At 61.0% G+C, this 25973-nt stretch overlaps 1 protein-coding gene across 1 annotated transcript in view; it reads right to left on the reverse strand.

Annotated features, from left to right (window-relative positions):
• The window catches only part of NTSR1 (neurotensin receptor 1), a 44979-nt gene extending 19200 nt beyond the window's left edge, over positions 1-25779 (reverse strand). Inside the window, exon 1 of the mRNA XM_049650495.1 lies at positions 25034-25779. Within this exon, the coding sequence (XP_049506452.1) occupies positions 25034-25747 (714 nt within the window). The 5' untranslated portion in view covers positions 25748-25779. The remainder of the gene's footprint in view (positions 1-25033) is intronic.
• Positions 25780-25973: the final 194 nt, after the last annotated feature.

Consider the following 25973-nt stretch of genomic DNA (forward strand, 5'->3'; position numbering starts at 1 on the left):
ACGGGACAAGCTGGGTGTTCACAGACAGGCAGCCCCACCGGAGAACACCAGCCCCTGGGACTTAAAGATTCCCAGCAGCTACAGTAGGAGCCGAAACGGGTGAAAGTAACTTCAGTAAAATAACTTACAACTCAGCACGTCCAAAATACTATCGTTTCAGCACGTAGCTGGCATAAAAATATCCGGAAAATATGGACTTCTTCCCTGCACACCAGCTTTCGGGATCGCGGGTGTGCGTTTCACCCTCTGGAGGCTCCTCGTGACCCACACCAGCCAGCGTGCTGGACGGGGCAGCTCTGGGTCCTTACGAGAAGCCCTGAAGGCGGCGTCCACCCCCACCCCACGAGGTGGCACCAGCCACTGCCCTCCTCTGGCCCCGTCTCCGGTCAGAGGAGGAGGAGATAGAGTGCAGCCCCCCCAACGACCCCCAGATCACCCCCAAACAGGACGAGTCAGAATCCGCACAAGGTCACTTAAAACGACGCGTGAAAAAGTTGCGCTAAGGATGGAAGCCGTCCCGGGGCGCCTGGGTGGCTCAGTCGGTTGAGCGCCGACTTCGGCTCAGGTCACGATCTCGCGGTCCGTGAGTTCGAGCCCCGCATCGGGCCCCTGGGCTGACAGCTCAGAGCCTGGAGCCTGTTTCAGATTCTGTGTCTCCCTCTCTCTGACCCTCCCCCATTCATGCTCTGTCTCTCTCTGTCTCAAAAATAAATAAACGTTAAAAAAAAAAAATTAAAAAAAAAAGAATGGAAGCCATCCCATAAGAACAAAGGGGCAGGAAACTCGCTTGTAAGACGGAAGGCACGTCGGGGGTCTCTGGACGGCCCGTGTTTGCAGCCACGCCTTCTGGAATCCGCGCCCGACTTCTCTGTGTCCTCCACGAATCACCAGCTGCACCAGATGATGAGGGCGCCAGAGGTCTCACGGGCGGGGGGCCCACAGGGCACGAGCCAGGGAAGGCACCCTCCTTTCTTACTCCAAGTAGTTGAGCCCCGAGGGCAGGATGCTGGGGTGGGGACGGGGAGCACCAGGGGTCAGCGGCACAGACCTGACCTGGGACAGACCTGTTCCGGGGCCATCCTGGCTGTGTGTCTGACCAGATGGCTTCCCCATCCGCAGCCTGAGTCTCCTGATCCGTAAATGGGGACAGTCCTAGGAGCCCCCAGCCCAGAAGGTGGCCCAGAGTCAGCTCTTATTAAAAAATGCTTATTTATTTTTGAGGGAGAGCAAGCACGAGTGGGGGAGGGGCAGAGAGAGGGGGCCAGAGGATCCCAAGCAGGCTCCGAGCTGTCAGCACAGAGCCCGACCCGGGGCTCGAACCCACAAACCGCGAGGTGATGACCTGAGCCGAAGTCGGACGCTCCACCGACTGAGCCACCTGGGGACCCCCAGAGTTATCTCTTAAAACTGTAATTAGTGGTGTGAACCATCACTTACGGGGCTGTCTGCCCCAGGGCTTCGCTGAGATAACACGCGAATGACACATTTATCACAGTAATGCCTGCTCACCCAGCTCAGAACTTCCCCAAGTAGAGAGTGGCCGTCCCAGGGCAGTGTCCCCCTCCCCGAAGCTGCCCACCTGTGTCCTCGGGGAGGTGGCCCTGAGCTTCCCAGTCTGGGACGCCGGAACGGACCGGGGACGGGGTCCACACCCCGGGAGGCCGCCGTCCCCGCAGACGGGGGGTGGGGGTACGAGCGTCAGCCAACGCCTCCCTCGGAAACCAGCTGCTCCCCTCCCCCACCCAGCGCCAACGACGACGTCCCCCCAGAGCCGTGACTCTGAAGGAGCCTCCGGCCGCCTAAGGCCGAGGCCGCTTCCCCATTATGCCTGGTGATCGAGATTCATTTTCTCTGACACATCTTCTCCCCGGAAGATATTCACATGCTGTTTATGACATTTAAATTGCTTGGAATTTGCAAGTCCCATGCTGGCGTGAATATTCATGGCTGTGTGTTACCCAAGCTCGTTCTCTCTTCCGTGGCTCCCAGGACGCAGCTGCCTGGGGGGCCACGCCTCTGCAGTGAAGTGACAAGTCCTACTGACGCCTGTGGTGGCTTCTCGCCAGAGAACGTTCTGGAACCTGAAAGCCACCAGAGGTCCCTTTCACCAAGCCGTCAGGGCTGTGGGCCACCCCCCCCGTGACCCCACCAGGCCAGACACAGAGCCAAGCAAGGGCAGGAGGGCTGGAGGGAGTGCAGGAGCCGGGTGCTCAGGCCTCCTGTTTGACCTACTTTTCTTAAACCAGAGGGGGCTGTGAGGGGCTCTGGTACAAACGCTGACCTTGGCCGTGGCCGGGCCCCCCAGGACATGCCGGCCGCCCCCCTCCCGTCCTCCACCAAACACGGAGCTGACAGCATCGGGGATGCGCTCCCAGTGGCCACGGGCACTGACAAAGGGCCACGGTGCTGTCTCTGAGTCTCGACGGCCGGAGGCAGCCAGGGGTCCATGCCTTTGAGAAACACCTGACCTGCGGAGGCTGCATGACCCGGCCGCCACGTGGCTGACCGGCACGACGACGGCCCAGCCCGGCCCGGCCTGCTTGGAAGTAAAACAGCCATGTGTAGCCTCCATGCAAAACGGCTGGCAGGTCCTCCGAAACCAAAACAAGAAAAAACTGCCACACGGCCCAGTAATTCCACTCTGGGTCCATCCCCTAAAGAGCTGAAAACAGGGTCGGAGAGATCCTTGCACATCGGCGTTCACAACAGCGACAGGTGGAAGCCGCCCAAGTGCCCACGCACGGGTGAACACGACGTGGTCCACGCACACAGCAGAGTGATTCAGCCTCACGAGGAAGGGGATTCTGACACCCGCCAGCACGTGGGTGAACCCTGAGGACGTCACGCGGAGCGAAATAAGCCAGTCGCGAAAAGGCAGAACTCGGGTGCTATTTATAGGAGGTCCCTGGAGGAGCCAAACTCACAGACACAGAGAGTGAGGGGCGCTGGGGGAGGCCGAGGGGGACAGTGTCAGTTTTGCAAAGCGGAAAGGGTCCTGGTGGTGACGGCCGCACAGGCGAGTGGACGTGCTTGGTACTGGGGACCTGTACTCTTAGAAATGCCTAACATGGTGGGTTTTACGGGAACTTAACCACAAACGTCGGAAGGAAACGCCAAAATGTGCAAAGAACTCAACAAGAAAACAAACGCCTCAGAAAACGGACCTGCGCAGACAACGGACCTGTCATCAGAGAAGATCCACAGACGACAAGAGGAGCCTGTGGCAGGGGCTCGGCATCAGGCGCGGAGGGGTTCCCAGGGGAGGCAAGGAGACGATCCGCACGGCTGAGTAGAAAGGGACCAGGCTGCGGGACGGCAGGTGCACACGCGGTTGGCGGCTGGCAGGAACGCGGCAGGTTTGGTGGCTCTGGAAGGCGGCGTGGTGGCTTCTTACAAAACGAACCAGACTCCTACCGTACGACCCAGCAACACCCCTCTATTCACCCAAAGGAGCTGAAAGCTTCCGTCCCCACAAAAACCCACACACGGATGTTTACGGCAGCTCTGTCCGTAATCGCCAAGACTCGAAGCCACCAAGATGCCCTCGGTGGGTGGGGACCACCCAGACAGCAGCAGATCATTCAGGGCTAAAAAGAAATGAGCTCCCAGGCCCTGGAGGCACACGGAGGAAGCTTAACCGCGAATCCCTGAGTGACAGAAGCCACTCAGAAGGCTCCACACCGTGTGACTCCAACCCTATGACATTCTGGAAAAGGCACAACCGTGGACCCGGGGACAAAGTGAGCTGGCTTCCGGGTGGAACTCCATCACACCCTTCCGATGTTTGGAAACAGGTACTGGGTCCCCTAGTTCCCACTGCCGTCCCAGGTGCCCCCACCCACGTGGTCACCTTCCTCGGGGCACATCCAGTTTCATTTAAAACGGGCACAACATCAGAGCATCAAAAGCTAAGCCAGGAGCTGCCAGGTGCCTCTGTGCGAACAGGTGAGCCCGCCCAGCCCCGACCAGACACCGGGAGCCATTCCCCTGCAGTGGGCATGGGGCGCCTCTCCCCAGCCCCGCCGCCTGGGCTCCGTCTCTCTGATGATGCCCAACAGCCCGGTCCATCACGTCCGCCTGACTGGGGAGGGGTGAGGTCCGTCCCCCGCCCCAGGCCCCCAGCCCCGGGGCGCGGGATCAGATGTGTCTGGGCCGATGGCTCCAGAGGCCCCTGAAGGGACCAAAGGCGTCTGGCAGAGCCGAGGCAGAGCCCCCACCTGTCCCCCCACAGCCCCTGGCCAGCTTCCTGAGCACAGGAGGGTCACTCTCCTCTCTCTCCCTTCACCATATCCGGGGCCCCGCCAACCGCATCCGGCCTGCTGCTGCCCTCTGCCCGCAAGACCCCCCCACCCCCGATCCGAGGATAGGGCCCTCCTGCAAAAACACACATTGCTGGGGGAGAATCTGCCCCCCCAGGTCCTACGGGGGACAGTGCTGTGATGTGGGGGTGGGACAGTGCCCTCACACCTGCACCAGCATCACCAAGAACCCAGGGTGGGGCCTGACGTTGGGGCCAGTTCAGGGGGGGGTCTCAGCATTCGTCACCAAGCTCCACGGCCTGCCAGGGCCGTGTTCCCAAGCCAGCTAAGGCCTAAACCTCAAACCTTCTCTGCCCAACGAGCTCCAGCGTGGGCACCCCCTCCCTGGCCCTTTGCGGGGGCACCTGCCCTGTTTGCCCGAGATACCGGCTTTAGCGCTGAAGCCTCACGTGCAGGAAGCCCTCAGTCCCGGGCACAGGGGACAGGGCCCCTGGGGCTCAGCTCCTGCTGCCCCTTCCCCACCCATGGCCAGCTGGGCCGAGCTCAGATCCCACAGAGGGGTCGGGGATGTCCCCTGCATCGAGTCAGCTGCCCAGCCGGCCGTGGCTTCTCCTGCACAACCTCCCAGCCCCACATCGAGGCCTGGAGCCCCTGCAGGCGGGGTGGGCACTGCCCCCGGCCGCTGCCACCCCCCCCACCCCAGCCACTGCCCCTGGCCTGGAGATGCGGAAGGCGAGAGCTCAACTGCCTGGCCGAGGCCGAGGGCTGATGCCTGTCTGAGCTTCTCAGGCTCAGGCCAGGGCCGGGGCCGAGGGTCCTGGGCCTTGCACAGCAGCCCGACGGAACACAGGAGCCACTCTTGCCCTTGTACCCATGGGACCAGGGCAGGGAGGCTGTCCGTTTGAGGCCCACAGGCAGGGACTCAGAATGTCCAGGCCCACCCGAGGGGTGCTCTCCCTCCCTCAGATGTCACCACAGCCCTCCCCCTGCCCCCGGGCCACACGGCCACCTGGCTGCTGGTCACCCCAAGCTCTGCCCCGGCTGCTGGCAGGCGTTACAGACCCTCCGAGCGCTGAGTGCTGCTACCCGAGGCTGGGCTCGGGCAGGGCCTGACCTCTGGGCTGGGCCTGGGCGGGGACCCGGACAGAGGTGTCCGTGGGGACACGGAGGCCTCCCCATGCTGAGGGCTCAGGCCCGGCCTGCTGCAGGCACCGCCCTGTCTGACCTGAGCCACTCCTGGCCATGAGGGTCTGGCATGAGAGTGGAACAGCCTCTGGTCCAGGCCCCTCTGGGATCGGGCTGAGGGTCCCTCCCCGCCCCACCCTGCGACCCTGAGAGCCCCTCGCCACAGCCCCCCTGCCCCAGAGCAGGAGGAGTGGGCCTCCTTCAGCTCTCCCTTCGTGCCGCCCCCTTCCAAGGGGCTGGGAACCACAGAGCCTTCCCCGATGGGTCAGCCTTGGGGCTCCAGGGAGTGCTGTCCCCACCCCAGCCCGGTCCCCTGCCCCCTGCAACGCCCCCTCCTGGGGCTGCGCGGACAGCCCACTTGGGCTGAGGAAGGGGCATCGAGTGTACGTTTGGACACGGTCGCGTCTCAGCGTTGAGCCCCAAGAGCTGTCCCCGTGCGGACGGGCCGAAGGGCCGGACATCTGTCCCTTGGCTCTTGCAACTGGCTTACCTGACTGCTGTTGGGAGGGGTGGGGTGGGGTCGCTGGATGGCCCTGGGGGCCCCTCCGCCTCAGCACCACCCCGAGACCTTTTCCTGCCCCGAGGCGCCTCCGTCCGCTGTGTTAGGCGACCGCTGTGTTAGCACCCTGCAGAGGCAGTTCAGGGCGGGGTGAGCACATGGCCGGTCTGTGACCGCCGGAGGGGACTCCTTGCCATCCGCTCGGCAGAGAAAGCACGGCTCAGGGCCAGCTCGTCCTGCACGGACATTCTTTCTTCCCCTTTCTCTGAGCAAGACTCACACACAGAGACCCACGTGCACTCCACCGAGCGCCCGGCCGGCCCCGTGTGGCAGGGGGTCTGAGGGCTGGCGGGCAGCTAAAGCCACAAACGGCTTCAATTCTTACTGAAACAGAAACAGCTTTGCAGAGAGGATGCTGAGAAATGAGCTCTCTGCCATTTTTTAGAAACCCGACAGTCAGAATCCGCAAGAGCGGACTGTTGGAAACGCCAGCTTCACTCACCCCCGGGTGGGGCGTCCGGCCGTCCATCCCCGAGATGAGCTCTGGTCGCCTGCTGGCCCCACGCCGGGGCTCAGGGCTGTGTCACTGAGGAAGCAGAGCACGGGGATGGTGAGGGGGAGGGGTGGAGGGCTTCGTGGAGGTGGCAACCCCGGGCCCAGCTGAGCAGGTGGGGGGACGTGGGCATCTTTTGGGGGGGGACACGAGGAGCCCAAACCTGCCTTCTGCTGCACCCAGCACTGGGTGTGGGGAGCACACGGGGCATGGCAATCCACCCACGTTCCCAGACGTGGAAGCCGCTCGGCCCTCCTCCAGGAAGCCCTCCCCGTGCTCTAGCCCGCCCTGCCCATCAGTCAACGTTGCTCTCCCTTGTCCTCGCAGGGAGCCCTGGGAGGGGGGCAAAGAGCCACACGGGTCCCGTTGGGCCCTGACGTGCTGCGGCTTTGAGAAATCCCAGGGCTGTGCTGGGCCCGGCACGTTCACTGCAGAGTGAGCACCACAGGGGGGCGGGCGCTGGCTCGGCCCTGCACTGGTCACAGAACCAGGGGCCCAGGACACAGAAAAGGCTGCTCTGTCCCCTGGCCCATTTGCTGGCCTTGCCCAGGACCCAGACCCGGCTGGTCTGGGACAACATCTCTCCTTGGACCCCTCGGGAGGACCCAGGCCCCTTTCGAATTGACTCGGGCAGCTTCTTGGACACCACGCCTGCCGGGCCCCACCCCCCCTAGTTGGCCCTCGGGAGGCTCCTGTAGACCGAGGCCCCGCCCCTGGCTGCCTGGGCCTGGGCCCTTCGCTGTAGAGGCTTTCAGGGTCCTCTACTTCCAGCCTGAGCCCCTCCCTGCAGCCACCCGGGACACGTGTCCTTGTGGGAACCCAGGTCCCCGCTGCCTGTGACGGCCACTCCACGGCCGGCCCAGGGCTCTGAGACACCGCCCGCTGGCCACGCACGGCGACGCTAATCGGTGTCCTTCCGCTGAGCACCGGTGGCCAGAGCACCGAAGTTGGCTCCGGACCTGCCTGCTGGCTGGGCCGTGGTGCCAGGCGGTGACGCCCTCGCTTATTTTTGGTGGCCGCGGTAAGCTGTTCGCGCCTTGCGCGCCGCGGCACTTGGACCCACCCGTTGGAGGGGCGTCTGGGCTGAGACGGGCTGTGATCCCACCCCGGCTGCTCCCTGACACGTGGACGTCTCAGGACGGTGCCGATGAGCTCAGGCGCTGTGCCGGTGGGGAGAAGGCATGGGGAGCTGGGGGGGGGGGGGGCTGCCCCCCCCCCAAGTCTGAGGGGCCGTGGGGGGCCACGGCGGCCTTTGTGCACGGGTCCCCAGCGGAGAGGATGGGACTGGGCCCGGTTCCCCAACCGGACCGGAAGGTCTCTCTGGACCAGTGAACACAGGGAAGGCGTCTCGTTCCCGCCACGCGCTCCTTACGAGCACCAGAGCCCCGCCCTCCAGCCGGCTTCCCGACTGGACTCAGGACCCAGGGGACCGACCCACAGGCAGCAGCTGGTTTGCAGGCCACCTGCGTGCGGATGGCCGTGCCGGCTTGAGCATCGGACAGTGTCTGTAGCTTTGCTCAGCCGTAGGGGACAAGCTGGAGTTCTGGCCGGGCTGTAGGTGGCCCCATTATCCGTAGAGATAGCACCACTGGCCCCCAACTCAGCCAAATAACGAAGAAAGCCCTCGACGCCTGTGAACACGCCTGGGCTCTACCGGCCTGCCCCGCATGGGACAGCTGGATTCTCCGGGGACCGGCGTGCAGGGGGCAGGGGGCGTCAGCTCTACCTTCTGGGGGGGACACGGGATGCAGAGGGAGGGGCAGCCGGGGGTCTGTCGCCTCCAACCCCCCAGGCCAGGAGCCTCTGCGGTTCTCTTCATAAAGAGCCCGTCCTTCTGGGCTCCCCTCTCCAACAGCGGCTGTTTCTCCAGGGCAGGAGGAATGAAAACACGTTTAATTTATTGCCGATGGAAGCGAAAATCCCCGCAAGTGGGGGCCCAAGCTGCGAAGGGGGGCCCTGGAGAGCCATCCTGCTTGCGTCCTGGCCTGTGCTGGGGCTCTAACTGTGCTGCCCCCAGCTCACAAGGTCAGGGCAAGTATCGATCCTGAGGCCCCACCTACCTCGTGAATTAGTTACAAAGATCAGGAAAGGATTCCACTAAACGTCAGCAGGAGGCCCCCCAGAAAGGGCTGAAACTGGTTCTAAACACTTTAAACGCCAACCAAAGCATCCGGCCTGGGGGCTGGGAGGAGGTGGCCAGTGGCCACGTGCTGATGACCCGGCTGAGTCTTGGTGAAATGTGGCTCCTGTGTGGTCAAGCCCTGGGGGCTGGGACAGAGCAGAAGATCCCTGGGCTCTTGTGGGAACCGCTGAGGCGCAGGCAGTGGTTGGAACAGGGGCTTGGAGCCCTCCTGTTCCGGGGCTGGGAGCTCTTGTGGGTGGCAAGGGCACCCGTGCCCCGGGCTGAAGGGAGACAGGGGCCCTGACCACACCCTGGCCTCACTGCCTGGCCCCCCACGTTTCCAGCTTGCCTTTGGGCCAGAGCAACCCCCTGACCACGCTCCCAGCATCCATGCCTGCCCTCCGGCCCACCCAGCACGTCAGAGCCGCCCCGGTGCCGGTCCCAGAATAAGCCCAGACCTGCTCTGCACGCACGTCCCTGTGGCCTTCACGGTGGCTGCGTGGAGGCACCTTCACGGACCCTGACCCAAACTCAGTGACCTGCACCTGTGCTAAATGTCATGGGCTTGGGGCAGGAAGGCTGGGCCCCAGAACCACAGACATAACGCCCCCTCGCCGTGGCCAGCCCGACCGTCAGAGGTGCCTGTCCCCCGTGTGGCCGTGAAAGCCATCTGAGCTCGTGGCCCGGCACAGAGTCAGACAGGAACCAGTCAGCACACTGGGGCTGGCACGTGGGAGAGCTTCCTGCGACGGGACGACAGGACAAGGTGTGGGCAGGCAGGGCAACTGGCCGGGGCTGGCGCAGGATTCTGAGGCTTGTGCCGGGGAAGCCCGTTCCACTGCAGCCTGGAGGGTCAGGGGAACGGGCAGCGACAGCCCAGCAGGTGCACGTGGAGACAGCGCCCGAGACGAGGCAGGGGCAGACAGGCCACATGTGCCCCAGTGCACCTGCCTCCTCCCGGGTCTCCCGCGGGCCCTGCCTGGTGGGGGGCAGGGCCAGGAGAAGGGAGAGAGGCACTCGGGGCAGGCGCAACAGAGAAGGTGGGGGTTCTGGGGTGAGGGGCACACGGATGCCACATCACGTGCCACTGCCTTGGCGGGAAGACGGATTTGTGGCGCCAGCCCCCCAGGGTCACTACCGGCATTTTGTGAGATTACGGATGAAAGGGGGCCCTTGGCGAGCCTGAGCTGCGGTCCCCTCCCTCCCTATGCCGCCCCCCACCCCCACCAGGGGTCGAATCCTTGCAGGGGGGCCAGAGGCACTTCCTCAGCTGAAGACCCTCAGAGCACAGCCCCGTCGCGCTGGGACGATCGGGACCATCTCATCGGAGGGCCGTGAGCTCTGCACCCGCTCCTCCCTGTTCCTCCCCGTGCATCTATCAGGGGGCCCCGGGCCTGGAGCTGGGGGCCGGTCAAGGGCTCAGGGGACAGAGTGCTGCGTCTGCACCCGGGAGCAAGACGGCCCGGCGGGCAGTGCGCGGGGAGCGAGCCCCCGCTGGGACAGGCAGCCCTGGCCCGGCTTCTGCCTCCGGCCACGAACTGTGGCCCAGTGGGGCTACCGGTGGACACTGAATGTAGGTCCGGGCCCCGATGCCCAGAACCTGCGGGTGGAACCGTACTTGGAAAAAGGGTCTTTGCAGATGCAGTTAAGGACGTTGAGATGAGATCACGCTGCCTTAGGGTGGCCCCGAGTCCGACGACAAGTGTCCCTGCGACAGGAGAGGAGAGCCACAGACACAGAGGAGACACCACGTGAAGACACAGGCAGAGACTGGAGGGGTGCAGCCACGGGTCAAGGGACGCCTGGGGCCACCAGAGGCTGGAAGGGGCGGGAGGGACCTTCCTCTAGGGCCTGTCCACACCTCGGTTCAGACTTCTGGCCTCCACAGCTGCGACAGGACAGGGCAGGACAGGACAGTTTGAGCAGCATGGTCCGCAGTCCCGTGCTACCGTGGCCCCAGGGTCCGCGCACACGGCTCCCGAGACCCACGGCACTTTCCGTGGCCCTCAGGACAGGCGGAAGCAGAAGAGGTGTTTGGGGCTGGAGCCTTTTCCAAACAGGAATCTCTGCCCCCGGTGGTTTTCACTGGCGCTTTCTGAGCGTCTTCTAGCTGATCTCAGATCCGACACAAACGTAGGTATTTTTAACACATTAGACGGCGTCTCTTAAACAAGCTGTCAGGAAAATGAATTGCAGAGGTTTTACGGGTGCTCACTTTGCCTAAATGCCCTGCAATTATCTGCGCCTCGTCGGCGGGCGCGTGTGACGGGGAGCCTCAGAGGCGCCTCGCCGTTCCAGAAAAGCTTCTTCAGCGGGGGTGCGCGTCCCGACCCCAGGTCGCCGCTCAAGCGTCTGTGTGGCAGCCTGCGTGGCCGGCTCGGACTTTTTCCCAATCTGCCGAGCCTCGGAGGCCAAAAGGTCCCCCAGAAGACCACTGCCCCTCAAGCCCAGGCCCGGGCGTGGCAAGTGCCCTGTCCTCCTCTAACTCCTCCCAGCACCCAGGCGGAGCCCGTGGCCCCCAGCTGGGCCCAAGTCTCCCGGGAGGACGGCTGGCCTCAGAAAATGGGCCTCAGGGCCGGGCAGAGTCTGGGGCCCAGGCATCGTGCCAGCCCGTGGGGGGACAGAGGGGCCTGTGGGCTGGTCACGTCCCTTCCCGCCTCACGGGGGCATCGCTGCAAGTGCCACACAGGACTGCCAGGGACCCAGCTGCTCGACGCCTTCCTCACAGGGTGCTCCTGTCTGCATTATCCTGCCTCCCGCCCTGGACCCTGGTGCCTGTGCTCCTGGCCCGCTGTCAGGGCAAGATGGGCGGACCGCCTGGGGGCCGCCAGGGAGTGAGGTTCACCAGAAGCTGGTTTCGAAGAAGTCTAAGCGCTTTTCCGGGGCTTGGCCCTGTCTCCCCCCACTGGTGGTGGGGGAGTGGGGAGCAGGGAGGAGCCAGTGGTCTGTGCAGGGTTCCCCACCCTGAGGACAGTCCAGAAGGGGGTCTCCAGGCTGCATGTCCAAACCGGCTGGAAAGCTTCCCGCCCCCACTTGGTGCTCCTTTCCTTTAAGGGTTCCCGGGGCGGGGGTGCCGCTGGGAGCTCAGGGGAGCCCGGAGCCAGGGATCCCGGGAGTGGGGTGAGGACAGATGCGATCGCTTCTCCCTCATCCCCAGGCAATAAATAGCGACCCTCGACAGCTTCCAGCCGCGCACATCCTGTTGGGCACAGCGCCTGACGAGCTACAAATGAGCTCATCTTTGATTTTGGCCCCATCGGCGAGTCCTGGACGTCCCGATGCTCGGGGTTCCCGAGTGACACGACCCAGACGTGCTTCCACTTGGGCCCGAGCCGCGGGGGCGACGGCTCCGCAGTCCTGACAGACCGCGGGGAAGTTATGCAGCCCCCGGCCTGCCGTGAGCGGTTACAACTTAATCACTCCCGAGCGGGGATTATTACAGCCCCAGGACTCTCTGAACTTCAGGAGATTGAAAATGGTGTGTTTTTTTTTAAATAGAGGAAGTGTTTTTTTTGAGTTATGAGAGCACAAAAGTCGCGGAAGAATGCTCTTAACCTTTAAATATGTCAAGGGAGACTTACTGAACTTTACAATAAAATCACCTTTTAGCAGACAAGGAGCTAAAAACGTTCAAGTCCAAATAATGTCACTCTTTCATAAGCTTCTGTAGATTCACTGGAACACAGTGGCCATCTTCAACTTCGTGTTCCTGGGATAACTATGTTTCTTTGTTAGCCATTCTTCTGCAACTTTGTTTTAATAATTCCTTTGAACCCAAGTCTTCTATCATAAGCTGCCTGGGATATTTTTGAAAGTAGGCAGTGTGTCAACTCCAGGGATGCGTCCCACGTGGGGTGCTGGACTAAATCCGCTGTCATAAACAGCCATGAAGGTGTACACAGAGCATCGGGCTATTGTTCTCACACACTGGACACTCCGCAGTGCGAGACTGCGGTGGCTGAGGGCGGGGCAACTCTCCAGGTGAGCCCCGCGGTCACGTGTTGATCTTCTTGGGGGTGTTTTCGCCATTGCAACGTTAGGAGTCGGTGGCGGGGGGGTGGCGGTCTGGACGGAGCATGGCTATTCCAGTCAAGAGGCAGAACTCAAAAACTGGGGCCACGGGAGCGGTTTAAATCTGCAGAGAAGGCACTTGGGGGGTATCCCGCACGGTGGGGGTCCTCAGAAGCCTGAGAGGGGCTCTCCGTGGCTTCTGGGCGGGCTGGGCTGTGTACACAGCCTTCCGGGAGATGGCCGGCATTCTGGCAGCACCGGAGGGGAGAGGCATCCTTGGCACGTGGAGTGTCGCGCTCGGGTGCCAGCAAGCCCGCACCTTAGGAGTAAGCGCCACGCCCCAGAGGGAGGGCCACGCGCGACTCATCTGAGCCTCAAAACCAACTCCAAAACCCACAGGGGACACTGAGTCTACGGTGGGGTCCTCCCCAGTTAGAAGGGCTTGGGCTTTCTGCAGAGCTGCACGGACAAGTGTAGACCGAGATGATCAGTCTGCAACCGAGAGCCCCACTAAAGCAAGAACCGACACGCTTCGGAAGAAGATAACACAACACAGAGTCTCTTCGACGCGTCATCTGCAATGCCCAGTAGAAATAAAAAATTACTAGATATGCAAAGAAGCAGGAAAATGTGACCCACTGCTAAGAAAAAAAAGCAATCGGCTAAAACAGACCTCCAGGTGAGCGACAGAAAGTGGGAAGTGTCAGGTGTGAACGGGTATAATGTGAATTTCTATCAGACGCCGGTAACTTAAGGATGCACGTTTATGGCCCCGGAGCAGCCGTTACAGGAATAGAGACAGGTGCACCTAAAAAAGTCAGTGGGGGAAATAAAGCGGAATTCTCTGGCGCCCCAGTCAGAGGACTAAGAAAGGGATCTCTGGAAACCACAGAGCGTGGGAGGAGGTGTCGGCAAGGAGACAGTGGGAAAAGGGGCCCCCCAGTTCTTGCATGAATCGACAGCAGTCCTGGGGTTACCCTTGACCTGCACATGTATGGGACACACCTAGCGAGCCGGAGTAAAGGGCCTGAAAACTGCACCGTGACATAAACCACCTCCAAGAACCAGGACTACACCCTGAACGGTGGGCGCACGGGGGAGGGCACGCGGACGGGACGGACGCCACAGCCACCGCCACCAGACAGCTCTCACAGGCTCCCTGACCAAAGACGAGACTCAACCGAAAACCTCGACGTCTTCCAGAGGGTTCTAAATCACCCCAGATACCACGGCAATATTCTAAGTGTCCAGAAAGCAATCCGAAATTACTTGATATTGAAGGAACCGGAAAACCTAAGTCTTCTGGAAAAGACGACGCAGATTGCCCTCAGGAGGACGCAGAAGGTGTTCCCAGACAAGGGCATTACGGCAGGTGTTGGAACCATGCTCCTTGAGGTAAGCCAACTCTCTCGAAATGGATGGAGAGAACCAGTGGGAATTTTGGAACTAAACAATACAGCGTGGCCAGCCAAATCAACCCTCAGAGAGTGATACGCCCCACAGAGCGCATGCCCTGCGAGGGCGCACGCGTCGCTCGCCAGCTCAGACCGGGACTCGGGGCCGTCGGACGAACGTGAACCCCTTTGGGGAAGCGAAATCGCGCAAGCATGTTCTCCAAACATATGGCATTACAAATCAATGACAAAGTGTCGTCTGGAAAATCCCCAAACGTTTGCAAATTAAACAACACGATTCTAAACAGTCCAAAGAGCAGAGGGAATTCAATCTCAGCAGAAATCAGAAAACATGTTGGACTGAATTAGAACCCATTTTGCAAATTTTGAAATGCTACTAAAGCAGCGTTTGGGAGGGAGTCTGTAGCATTAAATGCTTAAACTGCAAAAGAATAAGGCCTTGAATCATGAGTCTAAGCTTCCACCTTGAGAAGTCTAGGAGCTCAAAACAGATTAAATCCAGACCAGGCACAGAAAGGAGACGAAGACGGGAACATAAATAAATACGACAAAAGCAGAAAGACAACAGGAAATATCACTGAAGCTGGTTAATCGAAAAAAGAGGAACAATACGGGTAAACCGGCCGTACTGAGCAGGGGAGAAAAGAGAATGCACAGACCACTGATATCAGGAGTGGAAAAAACAAGGGATTGTTACAGACCCCACAGGTGGACCCGGTGACAAAGCCAAGCCACGAACTGCAAGCCGCCAAATTTGACAACTTAGAGAAAATGGACCAATTCCCTGAAAGACACAAGTTGCCCGAACTTGGGAAGAAACGCACCCCGGACCCTCTCCGTACCTAGGAAGGGCCTTGAATTCACGGCCAGAACCCGTCCAACGAAACCCCAGGCCCAGACGGGTTCCTCGAAAGATTCCACCAAACCTTTGAAGAAGAAATACTACCAATTCCACACGATCTCTTTCAGAAAATAGAAGAGGATCAGATACTTCTCAGACCATTTTATGAAACCAGCATTATCCGGACCCCAAAACCAGACAAAGACATACAAGAAGCCAAAGCTGCAGACCAATGTGTCTCAGGAGCAAACACACAAACATTCTCAGCCAAGTATCAACAAACCGAATCCGGCAACATACAAACAGGATGATACGTGACATGACCAGGTGGAGTTTGTACCAGAAACGTGAGGCTGGGGTCGACCTACGACGCAGCGATTGCAGGACGAGGTATTTAGGCAAAGGACACAGGAATACAGACTTGAAGGGGCACACGCACCACGATGTTCACAGCAGCACCCTCGACAACAGCCAGACTATGGGGACAGCCCGCATGTCCATCGACGGATGATGGATGAGGAAGACGTGGTGTTTATATACAGCGGAGTACTACTCAGCATCACAAAGAATGAAATCGTGCCATTTGCAACGACATGGATGGAGCTAGAAGGTAGTATTATGTCAAGCAAAGTAAGTCAGAGAAAGACAAATACCATATGATTCCACTCATATATGGAATTTAAGGAACATATGGGAAGGGGGGGAAGAGAAGAGAGGGAAACAAACCATAAGAGACTTAGATACAGAGAACAAACTGAGGTTGATGGAGGGAGGGGGGTGGGGGACGGGCTAGATGGGGGATGGGCACGAAGGAGGGCACGTGTTGGGACGAGCACGGGGTGTCGTATGTGAGTGATGAGTCACTGGGTTCTGCTCCTGAAACCAATATCAACTTAATGAACTAGAATTTAAATAAAAATTTGAAAAAAAAATAAAGAAATGTGACTCTGGTTCAACATTAAAAATCAGTCAACATTTTCCACGGATACAAGGCGCCCAGAGTAGTTGTGTCCACAGAGACAGAAGTAGAGGGCAGGGCAGGTGTGGGGGCAGTGGATGGGGCAGGGGCAGGGCAGGAGGAGCAGGGGTGGGCAGTGTGAGGACCGAGTTCTCGAGTTCTCGTCTGGGAAGATGAAGGAGTCCTGAGGGCAGGTCGTGGGGACGGTCACACTGAAATGTGGGTGTGCTCAGTGCCATTGAAACAGACACTCAAAAATGGCTAAAATGGTGAATTTTATATTATATATACGCTTTACCACAACAAAACACTAATCAATGTAATTCACTGTATTAACTAAGGAAGAAAAATCATACGATCACACCAATAATGGAGAAAAAGCATTGGACAAAATTCAGCATCCGTTCATGATAAACACCCTCAGCAAACTAGGAAGAGAAGGGAAATTTCTTAACCTGATATAGATCATCTACTAAAAACTTAACAAAAAACCTCATATTAATTATAAAGCACAAACACTTTCTCTCCAAGATCAGGAACGAGGCCGGGAGATTTTCTCTTCTGCTCAGATTACATATCAGAAGCCACAGCCGGTGCGATGAGGCAATAAAAGGAAATTACAGGCATACAGATTGGACAGGATGAAATAAAACTTTCTCTATTCACAGACGACAGGACTGCCTGCACAGAAAACCCCAGGGAACCTACAAAATTATTTGCAGAATCCATACGTGTACTTACCATGGTCACAAGACACACATCAACCCACGAACCCACTCACATTTCTCTATGCTGGCCGTCAACGACGGGAAAGAGAAAAAATTTTAAAAGCCCGTGTGCAATAACCCCAAACACGAATACCAAGCACGTCAGGATCTGTGTGCCGGCAGAGGCACAGTAACCGCGGCCAAGGGGACCTAACCGAACAGAGGGCTGCGTTGTACTTGGGGACCAGATGTCTCAGGGTTAAGATGCCGAGTCTCCCCCCACTGAGCCATACACTGTCCCAGTTTAAATCAAAACCCCTGCGGGCGTTTCTGTGGACGCTGAGAAGCTGATTCTAACATTTGCATAGAAAACAAAGGAACGAGAGTAGCACAGCGCTTCTGGGAAAGAACAGGAGGACCGAGGAGCCCTCTGTCTGGAACACCCCCCACAAGGCTGCGGTGCCGGAGGCAGTCTGGGGGCAGGGACGGCGCAGACACGCAGACAGAGGAAGGTCTGGGCAGAGCCCCGCACGGGAGGTCAGGTGACTTTTGATGGAGGTGTCAAAAAACTTCAGCGCAGAGAAGATCGTCTTTTCTCGAGCGGCACTGACCACTGGGATGTGAATATGTAAAAAGAAAAGAAAAGCATCCATAGCTCACCCTGTGGAAAAATGAACTCAAAACAGATCATAAACCTGCCTGTGAAACATCAATGACGAAGATGATGGAAGGAACCGGGGAAGGGGATCTTCGTGAATTCCTAGACACAACACCAAGAGTGTGATTCGTTAAAATGTCTGATAAGTTGGAGTCTGTCAAAATGACAGCTGTTTTCTGTGACAAACAAGGTCAGGAAAATGCACAGATAAACCACAGGGGAGAAAATGCTTGCGAAGCACGTATCTGCACAGAGGACTCGTATGCAGTTTTCAAAACTCTCAAAATTCAGTAAGAAAACAAGTCAGTTTAAAACCTCTGGGGGGCTCCGTCGGTGAAGCCTCCGACTTCGGCTCAGGTCAGAATCTCACGGTTCGTGGGTTCGAGCCCCGCGCTGGGCTCTGCAGTGACAGCTCGGAGCCTGGAGCCCGTTTCGGATCTTGTGTCTCCCTCTCTCTCTCTGCCCCTCCCCTGCTTGTGCTCTGTCTCTCTCTCTCTCTCTCAAAAATAAATAAACACTAAAAATGAAAAAAATATGTAAATAAAAACTGGGCAAGGTACCGAAACCGACATGTCAGAGAAGGCGCACAGGCGCGGACAGAGCGTGGTGAGCCGCTCCACGGCACCGATCATTAGGGAAACGCAAACCAAACCTCAAGGTCCCACGGCACGCCCCTGGGGGCTAGAGGAAAACAAGGGTCGCGCCTACGACAGCAGGTGCAGGCAGCCGCAGAGCGCCTGGACGTTCCATACGGCACCTCCACTTGGGAAAAGCTTGGCCGTTTCCTAAAAGGTCGAACACCCTCCCGTATGACCCGGCAACCCGGCTCCCTCCTCAGGATTCACTCCGGAGAAATGAGAACACATGTTCACACTGAAGCCTGAACCGAGGACGAGCTGCTGCTCAAAACTGGAAACGAGCCAGTGCCCCTCACCGGGCAAACGGAAACACAGACGTGGTCCAAGTTTCAACGGAATCCTCCATAAAAGGAGGAAGAGCTCTCGACTCAGACAACAGCGAGCACCGTGGTAAGTGACAGAAGCCAGACTCGGGAGGTGACGCCCCGTGAGGCTCCATTTATGTGACATTCTGGAAAAGGCGCGAGGCTGGGAGGAAAACAGATCCTGGGACGGGGCATGCCTGCCCCAAAGCAACAGGACAAGACAAGGCTTTGGGGTGACAAGACTGGCCGCGATGCTCTGAGCTGCGGTTACGGGGCTGTGTGCGTTTGCCAGAACTTGGAAGGAAGCAAAAAGAAAGTGATTTTTACTAGGTGTAGATCTTAAATTTTTTTTTAAGTTTATTTATTTTGAGAGAGCGAGCGTGTGTGCACGCGGGAGAGGGGCAGAGAGAGAGAAGGAGAGAGAATCCCAAGCAGGCTCCAGGCTCTGAGCTGTCAGCACAGAGGCTGATACGGGGCTCGAACTCACAAACCGCGAGATCATGACCTGAGCTGAAATCAAGAGTTGGACGCTTAACCGACTGAGCCCCCAGGAGCCCCTCTAGGGGTAAACTTTAAAATAAAGGTTTCTGGCAGGACCCGGGGGGTGCACGAGGACCCCCAGAGCGTGGACACACAAGGATGACAGAAACAGCTCCCAGCCCCGGGACGAGGACCCTCCCGGGAGGAGAGCAGCTCTTGTTGCCTTAAAACCACAGATCGGGGGTCCTGGTCTCCCCACGAACGCCACCGTTCTGTGGTGTGCGCGTCACGGAGCCCTTGCGTGGTGCCCGGGGCCGTCCCAAGCACCCCAAGTGTCCTGACTCCCTGGGCCGCGAGTCGCCACCCGCAGCTGGTGGACAAAGAAATGAGGTGCAGGTCATGTCGCTTGCCCAGGGTCCTACGGCTGGCCAGCGGTGAGGCCTCCGTGCTGCGTGCCCCCGAGGGGCCCTACTGCCCCCCTGCCCCCGCCCCGCCCCCACACCAGCCCAGGGTAATGACGCGGGGGTGCGGTCCCGCAGGCTGCAGGGGAGCAGCCTCCTGGCTGGACCCGAGGAGCCCGGCCCTCACCAGATGGCATCAGGCCGGGCCGGCCACACGGCCCCTAGTGGCTGCACCTTTGCCGGCGGCTGCTGGGGACGGTAGGGGTCTCCGGGGCCCAGGTGGAGCCCAGGGCTGTGAGCTCGGCAACACTGTGCTCCTCTGGGTGTGGGAGTCAGGCCCTCGTCCCCTGTGCCTCCTGGGCCCCCAGCACCTGCCTGGCTCTCGGTGCGAGTGGAGGGGAGACGGGGCTGCCGGGCTTTGAGCTCCCCGCGAATGTTCCCAGGACCCCTCGGGTCCTTCCGGGCCATTGGGCCTTCAGGAGGACCATGAGAGGGGACCTGGCGCCCCCCAGGGCCTTCACGGGGTGAGGTCTCCGAGCGCCCTCAGCTTGGTTCCTGACGTACTCACTGACACGTAATTCGGTCATGAAATTACCCCTCAGTCCACAGCTCCACGAGCTCTGATAAAACCCCTGAACGTAAGGGACACCAGTCAGGAGGCAGGACACTGATGACCCAAAGTCGACCCCGCCCCCAGCCCGTCAGCCACTAATCTGTCCCCAGTGCTGTCCCTTTTCTGGAACGTCGGTAGTTTTCTGACGGTGCTGCTTTCGCTCAGCGCGTTCCTTCGGGGACCCCGACGCTTCACAGGCGAGGAAAGGCCCGAGACCCCGCAGACGAGGGCGGACAGCAGTCAAACCTGGACCCAGGAAGTGGGAGTGGGCGAGATTTAATGGGGACGCAGAGCCCTTCCCGACTGACGGCCGAGTGCTGGAGGTGGGGACGGCTGAACCGGTAATCTGCTGTGTGTGCGTCACCACAATGGAAAACAAGAAAGGCTTCAGATGCCTTTTCTCCTCGTAACACAAGCCGCTGGGAGACCAGATGGGGTGTGTGGCTGTTCCTTCTGTGCTGGAGGGAAACAAAGCCCCGCCCCCCCCAGCCCCGACATCATGAGCAGGTGGGATACCCTCCCCCCACTGCCAGGCCCCCCCCCCCCCAGGACCGCCTGTCCTGCAAGCCTGTCCTCCCTCGGTGGCCACTCTGCCCTTGGGCAGTGCCCGGCTTTGACAGCTGGCTCGCAGCCTTCACGGCGATTGCCCTTTCCAGCCCAGCGTCTAACTGGAAACCCCGCGTTGGGCTTACCGGCCCCGTCTCTTTAATCCCCAGGGCACTGGCCCTGATTTCAGGAGGTCCCTTACTTAGGAGGCAGAAGGGGACCCATGCTCTGGTGGGGCCGCTGCGCCCTCAGTGCCCAGGGTAGGGGGAAGTGATGGTACCAGCTGGGAGCTGGGCACTCTGGCATCCGCCGCGTCCCCCACCGCACTGTCACATTGGTGGGGACCCTGCGGCTCGCTACCCTTTACCCACGAGAGTGCCAGCATCACTGAGGCCGGCCGGCCGCGACCACCGGGCCTGTGGCTCACAGGCAGGGGCAGGACAGGTGCCACAGGACAGAGGCCCTGAGAAAATGCCTCCTGGTCTAATTTTATTGGATCCAATTTTCTCCCACTTTGTGGAGGCAGGTCCTGGCTGCCTCTGCCCCCGCGGAGCCACGTCAGCCCTTGAGGGCCGCGTGACGGAGCTGCCTCGGCTCTGGGCAGGGGGGTGCGGGGCGCCAGCTCCTCCCCCACGCCCCTGCTCCTCGGGAAAGACGGTGTATCCCTGCCGGGGACACGCCTGTCTAGGAAGGTGAACAAAGGAGCAGGGAGCCCCCAGGAGCAGGATCCTTCGGCCGCGCAGCTGCTGCGAGGCCCGCAGGGGCTGGAAACAGCAACAATGAAGTGACAGCTCCAGAGCCCTGGCTGGTGCCCACCAGGCTCCCCGGCTCCTGCCCTGCGCTCGGAGGGGGGGCCGTCCCCGCCTCAGCTCCCCCGCCCCTGCCCTCGCCCGGGCACGGCGATGCGCGCGGGGTCGCTCTGCCCCGGGAGGCTTCCGGGCTCCCTCCGGCCCTGCCCACGGAGCAGATTTCTCCGAGGGCGGACACACTTTGCCGCTGGTTTGAGCATCACAGAGACCATACATTTACCAAAAACCAGCAGAACCAGGTCTCCCCGGAGGCAAGGCCCTACCGCCCCCAGGACATTCGCCAGGGACAGGGCAAGACCGCCTCGGGGCACCACGTGAGCGCTCGCTTGGGTCCCTGGGATTCTGCCCAGTCATGCCCCTCAGCACCGAGGGCTGGGGTGACCCTGATCCTGGGGGCCGATGCGCACGGCACCTGTTAGAGAAGGATGGGTTCTGAGCTTCCCTCACCAGCGTGCTGCACATGCCGGTCCCCCAGATCCTGTGCCCCGAGCAGCACAGAGGCTTCCCTACTTTTGACGGAAAAGATGGGGCCTCCCAGACCACCTGCTGTTAACTGAGCCGCACAGACAGCCTGCTGTGTGGACAGGATGCTGCACGGGCACACGGTCAAGTACAGCTGCGTGTGCTCGTGTACGTGTGCATGTGTCTGTGTGTGTGTGTGCGTGTGCAACCTGTGTGCACGTGTGCTCATGTATGTGTGCAAGTGTCTGTGCACGTGTGTCTGTGTGCAAGCACACACGTGTGTTTATGTGTAATACGAGCACATACGTGTCTGCGTGTGCCTTTTTGCATGTCAATGCACATGCGTGTGCGCGTCCGTGTGTCTCTGGGTATCTCCACGTTCGTGCATGTATGTCTGTGCATGTGTCTCTGTGTGTGCACCTGTATGTGTTTGCCTACGCGTGGCCACAGTCCCCAGGCTTTAGAACACTGGTCTGGAGGTCAGCGCCTCCCCTCCCTCCTTCTCTAACTGGGAGAACACATGGGGACAACATGAGTCTAGGGAGCTGGGGCTGGCACCAGGCAGAGCTGGCGACCAGGTTAGCGACCGCCTTGGGGCAGGCGGCATATTTGCTGCTGAGTCCTGGGTCAGGCTGGGGGCCGCCGGGATTATGAGGCTGGACAAGCCCCCGGCCAGGTCAGATCTGAACCAGACGCACAACCCCCCCAGGCGTCTGCCACCTTGGTCACCGGTCCCCTCGGCTCACCGTCTTTGGAACTCGCCGCACTCAGTGCTCAGGACGCATTCGCCGGAGGGATCGGCATCCCACCTGAGCAGCAACAGAGAGTGTGGCTGAGGTCAGAGCAGGGACCCGGCAGGGCTGCGTGGGACCAAACACGACCCGGCCCAGGGCAGATCCACAGGAGCAGGGCCACCTGTGCGGCCCGCTGCCCAACCCCGGGCAGACACCTGCACGAACGGTGGAGGCGAAGGTTCTCAGAGGAGCTTTCTAAGGGGAGGGCCCCTCGGTGGCTGGCACACACGTGTCTTTCACTCAGGACGGCTGCACTGGAACCAACGGTGCGTTGGAAAGACTGAGTCCAGTTCCCTCCTAGGGCCAGAGGAGGGACCGTATTAGGGAACGTGGCAAGCTCCGTGGGCTCCTCCTGCCAGACGCCCTTGTCAACTCGGGGCCCAGGGCCTGGGGTCTCCGCTGGCCCGGCCGTGGCCCTGCCCTCTGTACAAGCTCCCCTCGGCCCAGCTCCAGGCTACCTGCTCAGATAACGCCAAGACGTGTTCGGCGATCATTGTTCTAAGCTGCTCACATATCTGACTGAACCACCTCATTTCTAAGCACTAGGTTCTGCATGTAAGTGCCCAGCATGGGCTCGTGCGCATGGTGGGGAGGGGCGGCGGGGGGGGGGGACGCTGGTGGCCTCCTGGGGGACACACAGGCTGGGAGAGGCCCCCGTTTTGGAAAGAGGGACCATTCGCTCGGCCAACGGCTGCACACTTCCACCACGGCCGGTGAGAGGGCGACGCACAGACGGACACAAGCACCCAGCCCCTGCCGGGCAGACGTCGCTGCTTAAAAGACAGTGGACGTTCACCCCCCGTCCTGCCAAGCGGCCCAGAGGCCCGAGGGGGGAACGTCAACCGGGGGCACCTCTCCTGAGACGGAGGGGTCGTGTAGAAGGGCCCGGCCACACTCCTGCCGTCTGCCCTGGGCCGTCAGCACGCAGGGAAGGGCGCCCGGAGTGAGCCCTATCAGTCCTTCCCAGCACAAGGCTGCGGCCGATCTGGGGGGCGTCAGGAAGCCAGCGAGCGTTTGGTAAATGCTGGGGCAGCACTATGTCCGTGGGTGCAGAAGTGGGGCCTGTCCGTAGTCAGTGCTCAGCAGACATCCTGGACGAATGACACGCCCTGGGCAGTGTGGGCGTGGCACCCTCTGAGCACAGGGACTCCGGAGAGACGGCCCTTTGAGAGGTGAAGCAGTGTCACTGAGGCGTCTGATCGCGTGGGGCCAATGGAGAGGACGCTTTGGGGGGGGGGGGCGTGCCCAGTCTGCTCTGCTGTGGTTTGTTTTTGACGATCCAAACCCGACCGCTCCCGGCCAAGGCCCCCGAGAGCCAAAGGGGCGGGGGTCCGAGTGGAGGCGTCTCCTGGGGTGGGGGCAGCGAGTGCTACTGACTCGACTTGCTGACCTGAACGGCCACATCATACCTTCAAAGGCAGGCGGGAGTGGCCCCGGGGCCCAGCCGAGCGAGACAGGGGCAAGGGAGAAGACTCGGCCCCGGGAGGAGCGGGGACAACTTCCCACCGTTCACTGCATGCGGCCCTGCGTGCCCTCGCCTCCTGTGCAGATAGGCGGCTGGGCTCTACTCATTTCCCTGCTACGTGTGGCTGGGGTGGGGGTGCCTCTCCACGCAGGGGACCCCGTGGCCACAAGTTCTCAGTGCAGGTGTGGGGGGGCCACTCGTGGTGGGTCAGCCAGAGCCCAGGGAGTGACGTACAGATGACAGTTCCTACCCCACTCCCAGCATGAGTCCTGCCGGGCCCTGTGGAAGGACAGCCCCATGGGGACAGTGGCCCCCGGCCCCGCCCACCGTCCCCACCCCACCTGCACCTCCGTGGCTACCCGGTCCTGGGGCCGTGACGCCGTCCACGGTGGCATTTCTGTCCTGGCCTGAGAAACCTTGTCTCCAGGGCCAGAAACCCCCACCTGCCAGAAGGCCTTGTCGGGGCCGATTCCCGGGGAGGGCTCCCGCCTGGGCTCTCGCGACACCTTGCTCGGACCCTCGGGCTCCTCACGCGGGCCCCCCACCCGCCACCACGCCCAAATGCCGGAAGCCCTTCCCAGCAGAAGCAACTTTTCACCAGCACCACCGAGACAGTGCTCCTGAACGCTGCTGCGTGCAAACCCTTCCCACACGCTTCCTCCTCAATCCTCTGCCACTTGAGGCCACGGCTGTGATCACCCTGGTTCACAGACGGGAAAACCGAGGCTTACCTAAGGAACCGGCCCCACAGGGCATCAGGCTTGGCTCCACCTCCCAAGTTGTGAGCAGGGGGCAGAGCAGCCAGGAGGCCCGGGGGGGGGGGGGGAGCAGTGCTGACCCCCGGGACCTCTGCTGCAGAGGAGAGGGACCCGGCCTCTTGGGGTCACACAGCCTTTTCAGAAGCCGATGAAAGGAATGGGCTCCGGCATGCACACCGGGGTCTGGAGACGGCTGAGGCCCATCCGTGGACCCTCAGAGACCTCGCTGATCTGAGGGCCCAGCCCCCTTGGATAGAAGGAGGGGATGAGATGGGGGGGCAAGGTCTGGCCGCTCTGGAGTGCAAGGTGGGAAGAGGGGGGCAGGCTGATCCTGAGGACCCCCTGCCCCCCATCTCCTTCCCAGCTTCCGAGTAAAACTTCCCGGTGACGTTCTCTAGCGCGCTGTCCCAGAGGGGGACACAGACTGGAAACTACTTTTGGGGTGGGGGAAAGAGAAGCCCGCAGCTTCCCTGAGGGAGAGCCTGCCGACCGTGGCCCCCCCGTGAGACCCCTGTTTCTTCCCAGCCCTCCTCCCGCGCGAAGCGGCCGCTCACCTGGATGACGACCTTGATCGTGGCGGTGCCCACTATGGGGGTGCACACCAGGCCGCCGGGGTGATGGCCGTCGGCGCTGCGGTTCTGCTGGCCCATGGTGAAGGGCATGGGCAGGGCCAGCAGGCCCGAGGCCAGCCAGATGGCACTGATGAACTTCTTGGTGCGGCTGCGAGACATGAGGGTCTTGGCCTTGAAGGGGTGGCAGATGGCCAGGTAGCGCTCCACGCTGAGGCTGGCCACGTTGAGGGCGGTGGCGTAGGTGCAGGCGTCGCGCAGGAAGTAGTAGCCGCGGCAGCCGGCGTCGCCGAAGGCCCAGGGGTGGTGCACCCAGATGAAGTTGTACAGCTCCACGGGCATGGCCAGCATCAGAATGAGCAGGTCGGAGAGCGCCAGGCTGCCCAGGTGGTAATGCACCGTGCTCTGCAGGCTCTGGAGCGACTTCTTGCGCGCCAGCGTGAACGCCGTCACCGAGTTGCCCACGGTGCCCACCGCGAAGAGCGCCAGGTACACGGCGGTCACCAGCACCTTGGAGTAGATGTCCGTGTTCACATCCAGGTCGCTGCTGGGCGCCGCTCGGAGGCGCTCGGACTCGTTGCCCGAGCCGTTAACGAAGCCGGGGACCAGGAGCGCCGCCTCCAGCCCCGAGGGTGGCAGCGGGAAGGGCTTGGCGCCCGGCGCGCCCCGCGGACCCGGCGCCGAGCCGTTGAGGCGCATGGTGGGCGCGGCGCCGGCGGGGACCGAGCGGAGGAAGCCGGCGGGGTGGGCGCGAGACCGAGAGCGGGCGCGCCGTCCAGCCGGAAGCGCCACCCGGAGCGCCCGAGGCGCGCCGGCCGCAGGGGGGCGGGGGGCCGGGCCGCCCTCCCGCTCCCCGCCGGCCCGGGCTTCCTCCCCCGACCTCCGGACCCCGCGGGTCCCGGGCGCGCGGAGAGCCTGTGGCGCC

The sequence above is a fragment of the Panthera uncia genome, assembly GCF_023721935.1.
Source record: "Panthera uncia isolate 11264 chromosome A3 unlocalized genomic scaffold, Puncia_PCG_1.0 HiC_scaffold_11, whole genome shotgun sequence".
Classification (NCBI taxonomy): domain Eukaryota; kingdom Metazoa; phylum Chordata; class Mammalia; order Carnivora; family Felidae; genus Panthera; species Panthera uncia.